The 16,091-nt window shown below is 37.6% G+C and overlaps 1 protein-coding gene across 1 annotated transcript in view; it reads left to right on the top strand.

The window, feature by feature from the left end:
• Positions 1–798: 798 nt before the first annotated feature.
• Positions 799–16,091, top strand: part of LOC107078705 (uncharacterized) — a 34,955-nt gene continuing 19,662 nt past the window's right edge. The window contains exons 1-6 of the mRNA XM_069194894.1: positions 799–864; positions 5,080–5,242; positions 6,166–6,237; positions 6,956–7,032; positions 10,245–10,345; positions 14,266–14,382. Coding sequence (XP_069050995.1) covers positions 6,958–7,032; positions 10,245–10,345; positions 14,266–14,382 — 293 coding nt within the window. The 5' untranslated portion in view covers positions 799–864; positions 5,080–5,242; positions 6,166–6,237; positions 6,956–6,957. The remainder of the gene's footprint in view (positions 865–5,079; positions 5,243–6,165; positions 6,238–6,955; positions 7,033–10,244; positions 10,346–14,265; positions 14,383–16,091) is intronic.

Below are 16,091 nucleotides of genomic sequence, written 5' to 3'. Positions count from 1 at the left end.
AACAAAGGAGAATCGAAGCTAAGGGTTTGAGTTTGATAATGTATCGTATTATGGCTTTTATTTTATTTTAGTGATAAATGATATAGATTCATACGGAGATCCATTCAGACAAGTAAATGACCATAGTGCTACTTTGGTTTTATGTATAAGCTACATTTGTGTCTGGAATAATATAAATGTGTTAGCAATTTCAGGGGTTACATTTGTGGCACTTCGTTTGCAGTCAGGGGTTTTGAATTTTTGTACGGGATCTTCTCCGTTTGAGGTAGTGCGTTAGGTAAGTGACCGGTACAGTACAGTATGTTGAGTGATGACAAAGGCATTTACTGCATATTCCTTACAGCGCAGTTAGCAAATCGTAACAGAAAGCACCAGCAAATGTCCAATTGCGTCGGAAATTGTATTTCTTAAACAGAATTAACATTAATATAAGATGCAATAAACAATAAACAATTCTGTAACAGATCTTTTCAGGTCATTTCGGTTCATTGCTGTTCCTCGGACCTTGTGAGTCTTTGGAAATTTAAAACGAGTTTTACATGTACCAGTCCATTAAGAGCCACACCGGCACTGTGGCATGTACGGTCCTACACAACCTTGCTATCGACTTAGATTCATCTCCAGCTCCGTCTCAAAGACTTTACGACTTTAAATGTTTAAATAGTGTAACGCTTACGGCCGACAGGTACTGTGTAAGAGCCGGCTTACCAGAGCAGGTGACGTCACCGCCCTTCCCAGTAATAGCAGGACCACAGCCCCTAGGCTGTGAAGAGATCTCTCTTTGGCTCACCGGGCTGGGTCGCTGCTGAGAGATGCGGGAGTCCCGGGTTTGAGCCCCTGACAGTGGGGGGCCAACCTAATGCGGTAAGGGCGCCCGCCTGAGCCCCGGTTGCGTTACAATATATTTCAATATAGCGCCTTCTTTTCCTGGCTGTGACTTATAAAACAGCAAAGTCACGGCCACCAGATCTTTCAGTTGTGATCTTTTGATCAGTTGATCCCTGACTTTGCAGCCTTTACGCGAATAAACACTTACATTCAGGGATTAGTTACTATGTTAGTTCATTGGGTTACGTGTTTTGTTTTAATTTTTAACCATGTTCTCGAAAATGTATTGCTTGTGTACTCCTTTCATTGGCGAAAAGACACCGGTTTCCAAATTACCGCTGGTACAACACGAGAGCCCATATTCACATTTAAGGTATTAGTTTCAAGATCGATATAATTTGACAATAAAATAATAAAATTGAAAGCACGAGCATAATAATTTAATGATCATAGACTTTACATTTCTATTTATTTTTTAAGTACAAAGCAGGTTTCCCCTACCTTAAATATATGATTAAAATAGTTAGAATACCATGTATTCATTACAGAAAGCAGCGGAGACAGTTATATTGCATTTAAATGTATAAAATGTATTTATTTCGAATAGTACGGGTCATTGTGAATCAATGAAGACGTTTAAAGAATAAGCCGATGTAGTTATTTTGCAAATAAGTAAAAATACATTCTCATTGACAGTTAACAAGCCGATCCGCCTGGCGCTGCTAGCTTGAACAGCTCTCAGACCCGTGATTGGCTAAACCCCCGAACAGCTCGGGTCGCGATTGGGTGAAGAGAGAGAATCGACACTCTGATTGGTTAAAGCGTCACAGCGGAAGTTCCAACAATATGTAAATACACAGGTGATGGATGTTCTTCTTGGTCTAAATACTGTAGCCCCGGTTAACCGTGTGTTCTGTATGTGCGATATGACATACCCCGACAAAATGCCCTGCGCCCGTTTCGCGGCAAAAATGCCCTGCCCCATATCGCGACATGACATGCCCAGCCCAAAACGCCCACCCCCCATGTTGTGACATGGAGTCCATATATTGCGATATGACAAAAAATTGTCATGCCCATGTCGCGACATGAAGCCCGCATATCGCGATATGAAAGACCCCGGCAAAAATGCCCCGTCCCATGTCGCGACATGAAAGGCACTATATCGCGATATGACATACCCCGACAAAATGCCCCGCCCCCATGTCGCGACATGGAGTCTATATATCGCGATGTGACAAAAAAATGTCATGCCCATGTCGCGACATGAAAGGCACTATATCGCGATATGACATACCCCGACAAAATGCCCTGCCCCCATGTCGCGATATGGAGTCCATATGTTGCAATAGGTACTATCTGGGTATGTAATGTCCTGATATAGACCTTTGTTGCGACAGCGGTGTACGGGGTCACTGGAGGTCAAAGTCACCGTGCATGGTCATGTGATCACCGGAAAACCAACGTGCTGTATCTCGGGAACGAAAGCAGCACAAACGCTACTTTAAACTGCACAAACCGGCACAAAGGTAGCACTAACGAATGAGGGGGGTTTAATCGCACGTATGGGTTTCAGAGGTTGGAGTAAATGCATCGCCCCAAGTGTAATATCGAATGAGGCGGCATGAGAATAAAAACTGCAAAGGTATGAAAATATTAAGTTCTGAAGATCTTGTTTGATCCTTCATGATGCTTTTAAACTTGTATGAAACCCACGAAATGAGTATTCTATTTTCGATGCCAAAAGACACCTAATTTGGAAATTAGACAACACTGAATTTTTATAGTCGCATTGCAGAGCTAACCAATTCATCGTACCTTTAATTGCAAGAATGGTCTGCTAATAAGAGCGTCAAATACATACGTTGGATGTATTTTAGCTCTGTAAACGTCGTTCACTGCAGGGCATATAGAGGCGATCTGAATAGTTATCTGTAAAATGCACACTCACATCAGTCCGTCAATATTATCGTGATGTTATTCATGCATTCCAAAACTAGTAATTTGTTTGCAGGAGAAAGTTTAGAACCTCTTCGTGTTTAACTCCTACAGGTCGAGCAGGTATCGAGCTGCTACTTGCGGTCCAGAAACACTTGTATTCGGGAAGCCAGGCTGTACTCCTTAAAACCCAAGATGCCTGTAGCATCTCATGTGTCTTATTTGTTTCGGGACTGGTCTGGTCATCTACAGGCGGATTTCTGAAAAACGTAGATATATTTATTTGTTTTGCCATGTTGGCTAATAAACCAAAAACATAGCGCTAGACAGCTCCAAGAGCGTCTGACGACAACGGTAGCTAATTAGGCTACGGCTACACATGCACCGCCCCGCTATATTTACATAATTGTCTTATTGGTCACAAAAGATACTGCGAGCCAATAGCAAATCACATACGATGAAAAAAATCAAACACGTAACATTAAAAAGCAAATCATGTAACGCAAACAAGGGAAAAAAATACTTAAATTACTTCGGACTGATAAGGTAGGCTTGGATCAATCAGGATGGGCCTGGCCCACCCGTGGCTACGCCCCTGATCACAATAAAGAATACCACAAATCTATTCAATTAACACCCAGATCTGACAGAAGACATTAAAGTAATTACACCCGATATAAATATGTATTTACTTAATTTCAGTTCTCTTCACTCACCGGGATATCTGAAAATGCACTACCGCATTCTAATAGCTCTACATGCATTAGCTGAAATAAAGATAGAGGCCAAACTTCATTGTTAATAAATGGCGCTTTTATTAATAAACGTCACTATGAAGAATTGTGGTGTGTCTGGAAACCAATTGCATTGCGACGGATGCATAAATTCATTACTTAGTACCGATATTATTTCCATTATATTCTGAACCATCTCATAAGAACCAGAGTTCTGTTTAGTATATTACTTAGTTCGCTGCTAAGTTGCTTACTTAATAGCTGTTACTTTGGCTGCGTCGCAACTGAGAACGTTTAGTACGAAGCTGCGGACTAATTTTATTTTTAGCAGCCATGTTCGTTGCAATTGGTCTTAATTTGGCGCACTAGTTTAGCACGAAGCTGCGTTGTAGCCATAGGGTGAACCCCTGTTAGTATGTTGTTTTTAGTTAGTAGCAATTGATCTAACATGTCTAAGAAAATAATTACGTGAATTGCTTGAGTATCCAGTTTGGAGCAACCGGTATCTAAAAAAAAAAGATGTCCATACTGTTTTAATATGAACTGTTATTACCAATATTAACGTTTATATTAGCTATAATAGGAAATTAGTTTCGGATTCAGATTCTAACTGAATTCAACATTGTTGTGGATATACTACTTGCATATGCGTGAAAATGCATGAAAATTCTGAAGATTTGCTCTCAGACGCTTTTGGGGAAAAAACGCTTTTTTAAAAAGTTGTTTGACCTAGTTGGCACTCCGTACACATACGGAAGTTTTGATTTTTACTATTGTGCACGTGTCCCGAGATTCTGACGTGTATTTTTGTACCTTAACATTTTTTTTCGTGGTTTATGGAAATAGAATAAAAATGCAGCGAAAAAGAACACTAGCACAAAAAACATCAGAATCTGTTCCGCCTAGTTCGAAGGTATTCAAAAACGTTCCGATTATTGGATTGTAACCGCGATGTTATGCCTTAGTCGTTACTGGCTACCTACTGTATGCAATTACTAAAACGAAATTTAAACGTGCCTTTTCTTATTTTAAAACCTGGATAAACTGTGTGAATGTTTAATGATGATCAGAAATGGCTGCAACTTGTTCATATTTGGAGTGGCGGTGGAAAACAAATGCAGGGAAATATTTAACACTTAAAAAGCTGATGAATCAGAAGTAAATCAATGGATTTAGTAGAGAAATGTATAATGCCCCATAGCATTTTAACAGAAGTATGCCGCTGAGATACAGAAATGGTTTATCTATACTGCATTTCCCCAGCAGAAGTAGAATAGCATTCAAACTAGGAAGAAGAAAAACAGGATCTAAATATTTTTTTTCTTTGCGAACGTTATTATTTAAATAATACTTCCTACGTAAATACACACTTTTTTGAAATTCCTGGACTGTATATTTGCTATACACATGTACAGTATATTCGTCGTACATTATTAGTAACTACTATATTAGTATAGTTAGTATATTGTAGTTAATTAAATATACAAACTATGTTTTTGTCCCTCAACAGCTATTTTACAATATTTCTAAGCAAATAAATACGATCTTTTGCGAAGATGTGATGTCTTTTGTCTTGTAGAAACCTAATAAAGGCTGTGAGGAGGGTTCTAATCCTCGGTCAGATGGCGGGTTTTGGGCTAGAGTTGTGTCAGCCGGGAAATGGTTTTTTCTTCTCGTCATTATCCCGCCGGTCCTAAATTATTCATCCCTGCAGAGAGAAGCGCTCTTGTTACAACCTGAAGGTAAGAAAAAAAAAAGAGGAACCGGTGTTGAAACTGTAGGAATTGTTAGACGAAGCACATAACTGAGAACTGACAAAAAAAAATAGCGCGTCCATTTAATTCAGTATATAGATTGTCTGCATGGAGGGAGGTTAATTTGTTAGCTGGTGAAAATCTAATTTACTTGACCCATTGGCACCCGTACCTGCAGGTGTTCTCTCGCTGCTTTATTAATTGAATCCTTAACTGAACTATCGCTTGTAAGTTTTATTTCCTCCTTAGGAGTTGGTGCTCTTCCGTTACTTACAAAATACAATTTAGTAGACATTTCAGTGTTGTTGTATATTTTTGTATCACCGTGGTTACTACCCCTTCTCTGCATATTCCTGTGAGAATTCCACACCGTTCTGAAAGGATTGTGAGTTTAGAATCTAGCAGTAATGCCTAGCCTCCAGAAAAAAGATGCTTCCATACACGAAAAGCTTCATGCAATCAGTTAAATTGGAAACTGCTTTGAAATGTTATTTGATTATGGGTTGCTTTGGGTAAGTGTCATGTCATGTCAGTGACATGATGTCTGATGGAACGTATTGTTAATAGGTTTGAATAGAGACCACTAATTGGTACATTGTGGTGCAAAAAACCATCTGTGAAATGCAGGAAGATAACTTCCTGCATAAATATATGTATCTGCTTTTGAGATATTTCCTAAGTCTATCCCTCAATCATAGTTATATTTTAATTAGAAGTTGGTGCCACCTGGAGGCCACATAGTTTTGTTCACTCCCATATTTCCTCTATGAAAAATCAACATTTGCATGGAAGGGGCACGTGAACCTGTTTATAATGGCATGCACATGTTTCTGAAATACACATTAACAAATTTCTCTGTAGAAAATCGAAATACAAAATCTGAAATCTAGTCTTTCTCCACTTTCTTTCAGGAGGGAAGTTAATTGACATTGGCTTGGGCCAGAAGATCTACTTGGTCTGCAAGGGACAAGGACGGCCAGTTGGTAAAAACAACGATCTTAAATATTGAGTTACTATTCCCATGTGATTCAGAGACTTTGAGAGCAGAGAAGGCAGGGATGAGCACGAATGTTGTGCAAGATTAGTAGCCAATAAGAAATTTAGGATGTGCCTGTAGCAGAATTGTTTTTTTCTCATCTGCTTTTTCCATCTGCTTCGTTTTAGGTGTCATATCTATTCTGCTGTTCCTTTATTTTTTCCACTTCTTTTCCATCTTTCCACTTTCTTTCAGCACTTAGGAAGTGCTCTTTTGCTATTCAAGAAAAATAAAAATAATCTTCTGAAAGACATTTAAGAGTTTAGAAAATTACCTTCCGAAATATATAGGTTAAAGGCTAAATAATTGATCATCAAGGAGAGAAAGGGCACTGAAAAACAACAACATATTTCATAAGTTAACCTAATTTTATTACACTTAAACATCCATCTCCTGTTATTTTTGGTGGGATAGAAATCGTCATTCTTAGAGTAACTATCTACATAGAGCTCAGTGTAATTCAACTGAGAAAATGAATGAACAAGAAAGGAATATGAGACAACTTGAATGAAGTGAGAGTGGATAGCATCTCTGGAGATAGAAGTCAACACTAAATAAATTCACCTTGAAACTGTAAATGTTTTCAGGTAATCTGTTGACAAAATGTATCGTATATATATATTTGTATAGTTTTATAATTTCTCACACATGATGCTTTCTTATAGTTATGCTGGATGCTTCTACTGGTATGTCTTCAGATGTGTGGTACCAGATACAGGATGACCTGTCAAAAATAACACAGGTTAGTACAAAATCTTTTGACACAAAACTATAATAAGAACATGCTAAGCAAAGGTCGGATCCCAAACAAGAAGGTAACTTAATAGTGAATTTGACAGCATGGCCACGAGAGACATTTGGTTGAGATATGTTGAGTTTTTACCTGCAACAGAAGTGATATACAGGGCTGGTGTGTCGTAGGACTTAATGATCTCTTTATTGGCTTAAATTGTACAATTTTAAGGATGGAACAATGAATACAGTGGTTAGCATTGCTGTCTTGCTGCACTAGGGCCTGGGTTGAGTCAGCATTGTGTTTCAGCACTGTAGTTAGTGCGTCTTCTTTGGTAGGTTAAAACTGAATTTCTGAAGCGAGGGTTAGGGTTACATTTCCGCTTAAACATATACAGTACTTCAGGTAATGTTACATCCACACTTTGAATGGGAATCTAAATATAGAATGAGTGGTGTTGTTATCCTTACTTACAATTTTTGTTGCAGGCATCCTTTGATGAAATAGTACAAGATTTTTCCATTGGCAAAAGCCCACATCCCACTACGATTAAAGTGCTTGAATCTGCCAGTACATTAGTTAGGCCGTGTGGAATATAAACATAGCCCTGATAGTTTTAAAAATTTTCTCACCCTAACCAGGTGATCATCAAGAAACATGCATCTAAATTGCTTTTTAACCTGATTTTTAAGAAATTGTGGCTTAATGTGTAATTTAACATTGTATTAAGTTCTGCATATTTTTTATTGTATGTTTTATTGTAAGTTTTGCTCAGGTGTACAAGAAAGGGTTTATTTATCCTCAGGTACTTCCACAGGAATTAGTATGATTTCACCTTAGAAATGAAAAATTGGAGTGCTCATAGTTGATTTTAGCATTTGTTTTTCACCCTAAAATGCAGAGACACTGGACTCCCATCTGTGATCAGAGTCAGTCATTGGCAGTGAACCATAATTAATAGTTAGAAAATTGTCTTTCCGCAAGAGTCTCCAGAAACCTAATGTGATCTTTTTAATATGGTCACAAGGCCTGTTGTTAGTGGCAGCTGGAGCTGAACACTCAAGGACCCAAGAACTGATCAATAAACTAGCACATAACTGTGATCTGTAAACTGACAGTAGATCTTACTGTACTGTATGTTTTCTGTTTTGTACAACTGTCTTTAGTTAGATTTAGACCCTCTTTGGGTGCTGCTTTGTTTCACGCCTGTTTAATATAAATTACATTAAATCTTCTTGTTGTTATGGACTTATGCTCTTCCTGCCTTGTGCTCTTTTTGTAATTTCAGTTTAGAGTAATAAGATTATAGTTTCATTTCCTTCCATGATGCAGTACTGTCCAAGATTTGATTGTTTTTTAAAATACATTTTGAATTGCCAATTATCTTTGTGTTACCCCTCCCCAAATTGGAATACCTCAGTTTGCACCTATGATCCCCAAGATGACACCCCGGGGAGAATGGAAAAGTGTGGGCGCAATGCTTTTGGTCCTCCTTGTCCCTGGGGGGGCATCATAGGCTCAAGAGTCCAGAAGCATTAAATACTCTTGGAAGTCCTGGAACAAGCTAAGACCATCCCTAATGACAGTAGGTCCTCGGGAAGTGAATCCAGTGTTATTCCCATGTGAAAAAGGCAAAAGAGAAATACCCATAAGGATCTTACAGATATGGGAAAAGGGAAGATTGGACATACCTTTTGTGATCTCGTGGATGTTTTTACTGAATGTCTAGATTGTGAGAATTATAGGACCAAAACACAGTCTGCATTGTTTAAAAGGTATTCCAGTATGAATCAAATTTTAGGGGTTAAACTAAATAGACAAAATGCATGCAGCACTACTAAAATCATATTGAAAATTTGTCAAAGCCAGGCCTCTCGCAATCCTTTTGTGTTGTCTAATACCGGGTTGTTTATTGCTCCGATCGGTAGAAGTAAACAATTCTGTTGAAGAAGGATTTTTGTTTATTGCGTAGTCTTTAGTCTGAAGTAAATTAGGGAAATCTGCTCCCCGATACCATGCTATCTGAACTGTTTGACTAGTAGCAAAGTTGGAGAAAGGCCATTTCTGTCCACTACAAAATGTAAAAACCAAAAGCAGGCTTGAATGACTCATTTTCATACCATGTTAGGCTCCAAAGTCATTAAAAATAGCAGATGAGGCAGGGCTTCATAGACAGTGCTTACATACTGAACGGCAATACATCATCTAGTTGTCATCCGAATAAGTGTAGTTAGCAGAAATAGAGGCAGACATAGTAGAGAAGATCAAAGACCCTAGGCTAGTGTTTCCAATGATGACAAGAGAAACAGCCAGTGTGAACCTTCCTGACAAGTGCCCCAATGTAGCATATTGGGAAGACAACTTGTTGTCTGACAACACTGTTACTGAGAGATTAATGTATGAAATCTTAACCATAAAGAAACCTGGTCCCAAGTCTAGAATAGGTATTCCTTCTCAAGCACAATTTAATGAAGCATTCCATGTGGAGAGACTGTAGCTTACTGTGGTGAGCTAATTTGGTCCCATCAACCTCTAAGCGCTGTGAGTGGCAGGAATGTTGGCAAAGCATTCATTGCTGTGGAGTGTGGAGCTACCTTTGAATTCTTTCCTTACAAGGCTAATTTCATGAGCAGTGGCATAGCAAAAGGTGAATTGTTGAGCATCTGCTGAAAAAGCCATTTTATTTTCCAGTGCAGTACGTTTAGTTAATTCATACAGTGAGGCAAATGCAGTAGAATTCTCTTTCATAAAGCCTTTGCATTTTTTGCCTCCCATAGAAAGTAAGTGAACATCAGTTAAAATCAAGAAGCAACCCCAATTTAGTTTGAAAATGAATGCAGGTAGTATGTTATTCCTGTAGTGGTGCCAGTAAGGTGCACACAGTTATTTACTATCGGCAGAAATGAACACGATAATCCAATGGTGGTGTGCATTTTTCTGTATTGTGTTTCACATAAAACCATTGGGTAGCAAGAATAGTGTGATTTATGTCTAGTTGGAAAAAAATAATTTATTTGATAAATGTATTAAACATCATATAAGATATCTACCACACCCAGATGAGAAGCAGTAGATCAGTTCTGCAGATGACCTACTGTACACCAGAATCTATTGACTTTGATTTATTGACTATAAGATTCAAGAAAACATTCATGTCTCCACCCAAAAATGAAAATCTGCAAGTGTTAAATAATGAACTCTCTGTATTGAACTTTTTGTAGGTGTGTTCATATGACAGGGTTGGACTGGGTTTCAGTAAACTACTGATGGAGAACGAGACCACAGGAATGGAGAAAGTTTGGAGGAAGTCAACAACAGGAAGGTAATTTGTCATGAATATAGAGCTTTGAGATTTCATTTCCATTTTCTTTCTGATATAACTGGATTTTCAAACATTTGGAAAATAATGACCGATTGCTTTCCTTTGAAATTTTAAAGGATACTTCAGTTCCAGAAACAATATCTGAAATTGTTTTACTGCATGGGAAGTCATCAATGCACATTCAATTCACAAACAGTTAGATAAAACACTGACTTCTTAAAGTGTCCTTTTACAGGCACGGTGAGGTGCAGTTCACATACTTCTGCTAGGGATCAGAAACCATAAATTGAACTAGGAAGCATTTGTTAATGTAGTGAGAAGCACTGAAAATGCAAGCATTGTACAGTTGGGAAGTTTTTGTGAAACAACATTGGCCCTGCAGTGTGAAGGCAGCACTAGGCTGACAGTGCGTTGGAAAATCGTTTTTTTGTTGTGATGCTTTTCCTGTTCTGATAACTATTGATGTGACCAGTTCTAGAATTCCACTTGTCTCTACAGTAGGTGTTGAGGATTTAAACAGGGCTAAATATAGAACATGCTGAACTGGAGAACATAAGTCGATCATCTCAGCAGTAGCTCAGATTTCCAGCTTTATCTTAAGTAAATAGAATGTGACTTGCGTTTTTGTTTTGTTATTCTAATCAAATAATCTCTCTTCTTAAATTACCATGAACAAACCTTTATAGTTTCCTTCAGAAGAACAAGTATATTAAGTCTGTATTTGCTCAAAAACCTTTGAAAAACCCCTTGGTTTCCATTTGGTAAGAGCCTTATAGCTGTCATGCAGACAATAATTTGCTTTATGTGAACTTGCAGGAACACTAATGCTGTGATTGTTTTTCATTTGTAAGATAGAGGAATGTATTCGTGAAACATTTGCAAGCTGTTTTCACCTGTTTTTTTCCAAATAGGGAAATAACACTGAATTTGTCAAATATCTTATAGATGCATTTAAAGTTTTTGTTTTTTGTGGCCTTTTTTTTTTAAAAGTGGGATTAGCGTAAAATTCTTTAGAATGTGTGGTAATGAAAGCCCTCTGTCAGAATAACTCGGTATAGTTTTTACATCAGGTGGGTAGCTGCGTCAGCATGCGTAGGCTGCAAAGGAACAAGTAATAGGTTTATTCCATGCTGAAAAAAAGAAGAAAGAGAACACAACGTTTCGGCCGTGGAGCCTTCTTCAGGTGTGTCACACCTGAAGAAGGCTCCACGGCCGAAACGTTGTGTTCTCTTTCTTCTATAGTTTTTACATGCTTATTCTTTATTATACTGTATGTCATGTTTAAATAAGATGTCAACTGTCTCACTATGTAAGTAGTGTGATACCCAATACACCCACACTGGAACATACAAAATGACATGCTGTCACAAATTGAATTGTAACTACAGTAACTACACGCTAGAGAGAGATGCTTCTAACTGCTTGCTGTAATAGTGTTATCTGTGCAAATGCCACTTCTTTTTACTTTGTGCTGCTGTGGTATGCTGAGTTTGTAGACTTTAATAACCTGTCTCTTGCTCCACCATTTTTAAAAAACTTAGCTCTTTAGTGAAGGAGTTGGCCAGGCAGTATGCTTCTCACATGACTTCATCACTTTATGGCTGGAATCAAAACCACTGTGTTAGATTCACAAGGGACTAATTTAGTGCCATATATAGCAGTTTCTAGCCTGTAGTCATGTCCTTCTCCCAGCAAAAGTAATTTAAATTTTGTCCTTACTTTAGACATGTTTGGGACACCTTTGAACTACAGTGCAATGATGTGTTGCATATCTAGTGATTTTGATGTGTAACTCAATCCCAGTCTTCACTCTACTCATCTTTTTCCATGTATAAGATAAAAGCCGTTTCAGGAGTCCTGTGCCACTCTGGAGTCTTGCTATACCTTGTTTTAATATGGAAGAGCCACACCAAGAACACCCACAGCAAATGTCACAGTTGACATACATTTCTGAAAGTCACACGAGAGTGTTTTCCATTTCAGTGACTGCCTAGCGGTCCTTGGAAGTTGCTCTCTTGTGCTCCCAATATATAAATGAGCTCTCTCACTCTGTGGATTTACTGTACACTGAAAGTGCTTCCAGTGGATTTGTTGAACTGTAGTTAGAGGATGGGACCTTCATCACCACCCCCCTGCCCTCAGCAAACCAAATAAATTATTTTGAAGTTGAATTAGAGATCCTTATTCACTGGTATCTCTTGAAAAGAAAGATAGGTAGACCTCTCTTAAGAAAGTTTGAAGATCTGTAAATGTATATTAATGGGGTGCTATTTACTTTAATGCAAAAGAGACGGATAGCAGTAGCAACAGCTTGATTATAGTTAAGCATGCAATTGTACAATCTTTCATTCTCATCAAATCATCTTTCATTTAGACTGGATGATGGATTTTTATTGTTTTATTTTCATTTTTTAGCCTATAAAAGGATAGTTTTATGTCACAATAGTTTTATAGACCCAGCCTGACTAAAATCCTCATTTATCTGACAGTAAGATTGAGCAGCCTGTTTTTGGAAAAACATAACAAAGACGCAGTAATAAAACATAATAAAACATAATAAAACGTAGAGTACTGGCTATATAATTGATTTTATAATGCACAAATAATTGGATTATAGCATTTACATAGACTCTCTGGTAGTTTTTTCTCTTTGGTTTCATGCATTTCGTCTGGCCATGTAAGCACTGTTTGTAATGTCTGTTGTAATCTTTTGTCTTTGACAAAGCAATCTATTGTTGCGTATTCAATCTACGTGAAAGAGGTTAGATGTTGTATCTGGCTGGTCAGCAGTTGAGCTTGTCCTGGCATCGAGCCCAGACAGGAGGCAGCTACTGATTTTGATGCAAGCAATCAATTTCCCGAGTTCAATAACCCAGCAAGCTGGCATTTTGATGAGTACCTTCCCTGCTGCAGTAAAACCTCTTAATTTTGCCAGAGCACAATTTTGATTTATTGGTATTAGAGACCCGACACAACAGATGGCATTCGGTTGACTAGCATGCTTAACATTGTGTTTCTTTCTCGACAAAACAGCAGTTGTGCATGAGCGCAGTGCTGTGAGGCATATATCGTCTCCTGAATTAAGGTTCTTATTTGTCCTTGATTTTAAAAGTGTATTTAATATGTTGTCTCTTTCATCACTTAGTGAACATTTGGTTGTGGAAAGTCCTCAGTGATCTGTCAATTCATAGTTTCTTTGAGCTATCTGTCTCCATGGGTTATTGATTTCTGCCTTTCAGTTTCCCCAAGCACAGTGGGTCTCAGTCCTATTCCTGTCAGTTTTTGCTCCAGCCGGGTTTTTAATCGAGGGCCGGTTCATTTCAATTTCCTGTTTGAGGCTTTTTTATATAATTTCCTTTCAGCTTTTTTAAAAAAATAAAAGCTGATTGAGATTTGTAATTGGTATGAACCATGTGCTAATTAGTGAGTTTTAGGACTGCCCTCATTCAGGTGTGAGAGCTGAACTATAACCAATTACATTATAGTAGAAAGAAGAACACCGACTCACTGTGGGAGCTGTCTGATACAGGCTCATTCCAACCTGTATCTGTTCATCATCAGTTGATCACTTATTAAGAGCGGAGTAGTCAGACATAAGGGAGTAAGGGAGCAAATTCCTAATTAGCAAGTTGAGGAGAGTTTGTGTCAAAGTTCTGCGTGCTAAAATTGTTGGAAATGATGGGCTTTAGGGTATTTTTGATATCGAGGACTGATTGCCCAAAAGTGTCTGAATCTAAAAGACAGTCAGTTAAAGGCATCGTTTATCTTTGCTGGTTAAGGGCCCACTTGGAACAAAAAAAAACAGCAGACACAGGTATAATAATGGGGTGTTCTGAAACTGGATATGGATTAAAACATATACGGTATATTTGTCGTGCAAACAAAATAGGGATCTTACTTTTTTTCTGCTTGTATTACAGAATGGTTGATGATCTTCACCGCCTTATCAAAGAAGCAAAAATTCAGAAGCCCTTCATCCTGGTTGGCTCAGAGCTGGGTGCTCTGAATGGGCGATTTTACAGTCACATTCATGACACGTGAGTCAGAGTGACTTCTTGTTTTTTGATTACTATGTGTTCAGGTAAAATAAAATCAGTATTATTTCTGCAGAAAATGTATGATGTATTTTAAATGCAGTGTATGTGACACTTTATACCAATAAAGTTTAGTAAACCTGCAAAACCACTTGTTAAATTCACAAAGATATAAAGAATAACCTTTGAAAATAGAAGAATAACTTAAGAAAATACCTTTTGCCAGATTTGAGGATTTGTTCCTATTCATGAGTTTAATTTCAGTATCTTGGTTAAAAATAGATCTAGATGATATCCTTTGCTCTGTTCACAATCCAGATTATGTTCTTTTATGTATGCTAGTTTACTTTAACATTACTTGTTTAAGTTTCAGTCAATGCAAAATGTAGTTTTTAACTCTCCATAACTGATGATTGTAATGTATGGACTTGTTACACCTCATTATTACGTTTGAAATATAAAGCAAAGTCATGTTTAGTACTTACCAGAGCATTTTAAAGCTTTTAGTTGTGACAAACACATCATTAAGAGCTGTGAAATTACTAAATTATTTCTCATAAAGATAATTTGAACTGAAGCAGGGATTCAGAATTGGACTTTCTTACTTAAAACAAAAATTACTTTAGGTATTGCACATTGTCTGGTGTTGAAAAACAAGTGGCAAAAAACAGGGCTAAAGATGTTCTTTCAGCTGTATAAATGCCAGCCAGTAGCCATATCACCCTGCAACTCACAGCTGAAGCTAACCCACTGAAGCTAAGCAGGTGTGAGCCTGGTTATTAATATTATTATTAAATGGGCAAAAATATTTTATAGGGCAGCATTATATATTTAGGAACAGGCAAAGGTTTATTCCTTGGTCCCTTCTTCAGGTGTCACAACTCTTCAAACCTGAAGTCTCCACAGTCTAAATGCTGGGTCTCTTTTCTTTTCCTTTCTTTCTTTTCCTTTCAGCATGGAATAAACCTTTACCTGTTCCCTTGCAGCCTAAGGGCTTGAACTTGTTCATTATGTATTTAGTATCCTTACATACACATGAAGCTGACATTACTTTTTTATGAATTTAACAAAAATATCTTTCATAATGCTTTAAATACTGTTGTAATAATTTTAATACATTTTTATTTAGCGAAACAAGTCAAGTTATAAAATATACAATTAGTCATGTTACTAGCTAATTAAATGTCTTGCTAATTAGTCACAGCCAAAACTATTCTGTAGTCTGTAGTCTTCTCTGTTTTTCAGGTTAGCAGAAATTGCAGTAGAATGTACTTTAGATAAGTGACAACACCTTTACATTTTGACAATTTCAGAATGATCTTAAACACTGTTAGGGCAGGTGCTTTGAAAGATGATCTAAACCTTTTGGGGAAAAAAAATGAATGTTTTATATCACAACACTGTATTGAAAATTGATTTAGCGCAGTATCACTAATATTCATTAACCAGATAAGCTTAATATCTCTGGACTAGATATATACATAGACAGCACTGGAGAAACGAACTTGGTGCTCCAAAGTATGCAGTCTTAAGTTGAAAAAGAAAATTAAGATAGGGCCAAAACTATAGACCGTCACAGTGCAGGGTGATTAATTGGACCTGCAGTCTCGTCTTTGCTGCAAGATTTAAAGTTTCCATCACTTTTGATGTTAGGTGGTTGAGAAAGTAAATGAAGTTGTGGCTAATAGATGACATCCGGATATGTGCACAGG

This window comes from Lepisosteus oculatus, chromosome 10 (assembly GCF_040954835.1).
Source record: "Lepisosteus oculatus isolate fLepOcu1 chromosome 10, fLepOcu1.hap2, whole genome shotgun sequence".
In the NCBI taxonomy this organism is placed as follows: Eukaryota; Metazoa; Chordata; class Actinopteri; order Semionotiformes; family Lepisosteidae; genus Lepisosteus; species Lepisosteus oculatus.
The sequence above is the reverse complement of the archived record's forward strand: the minus strand, read 5'-3'. Positions and strand labels throughout refer to the sequence as shown.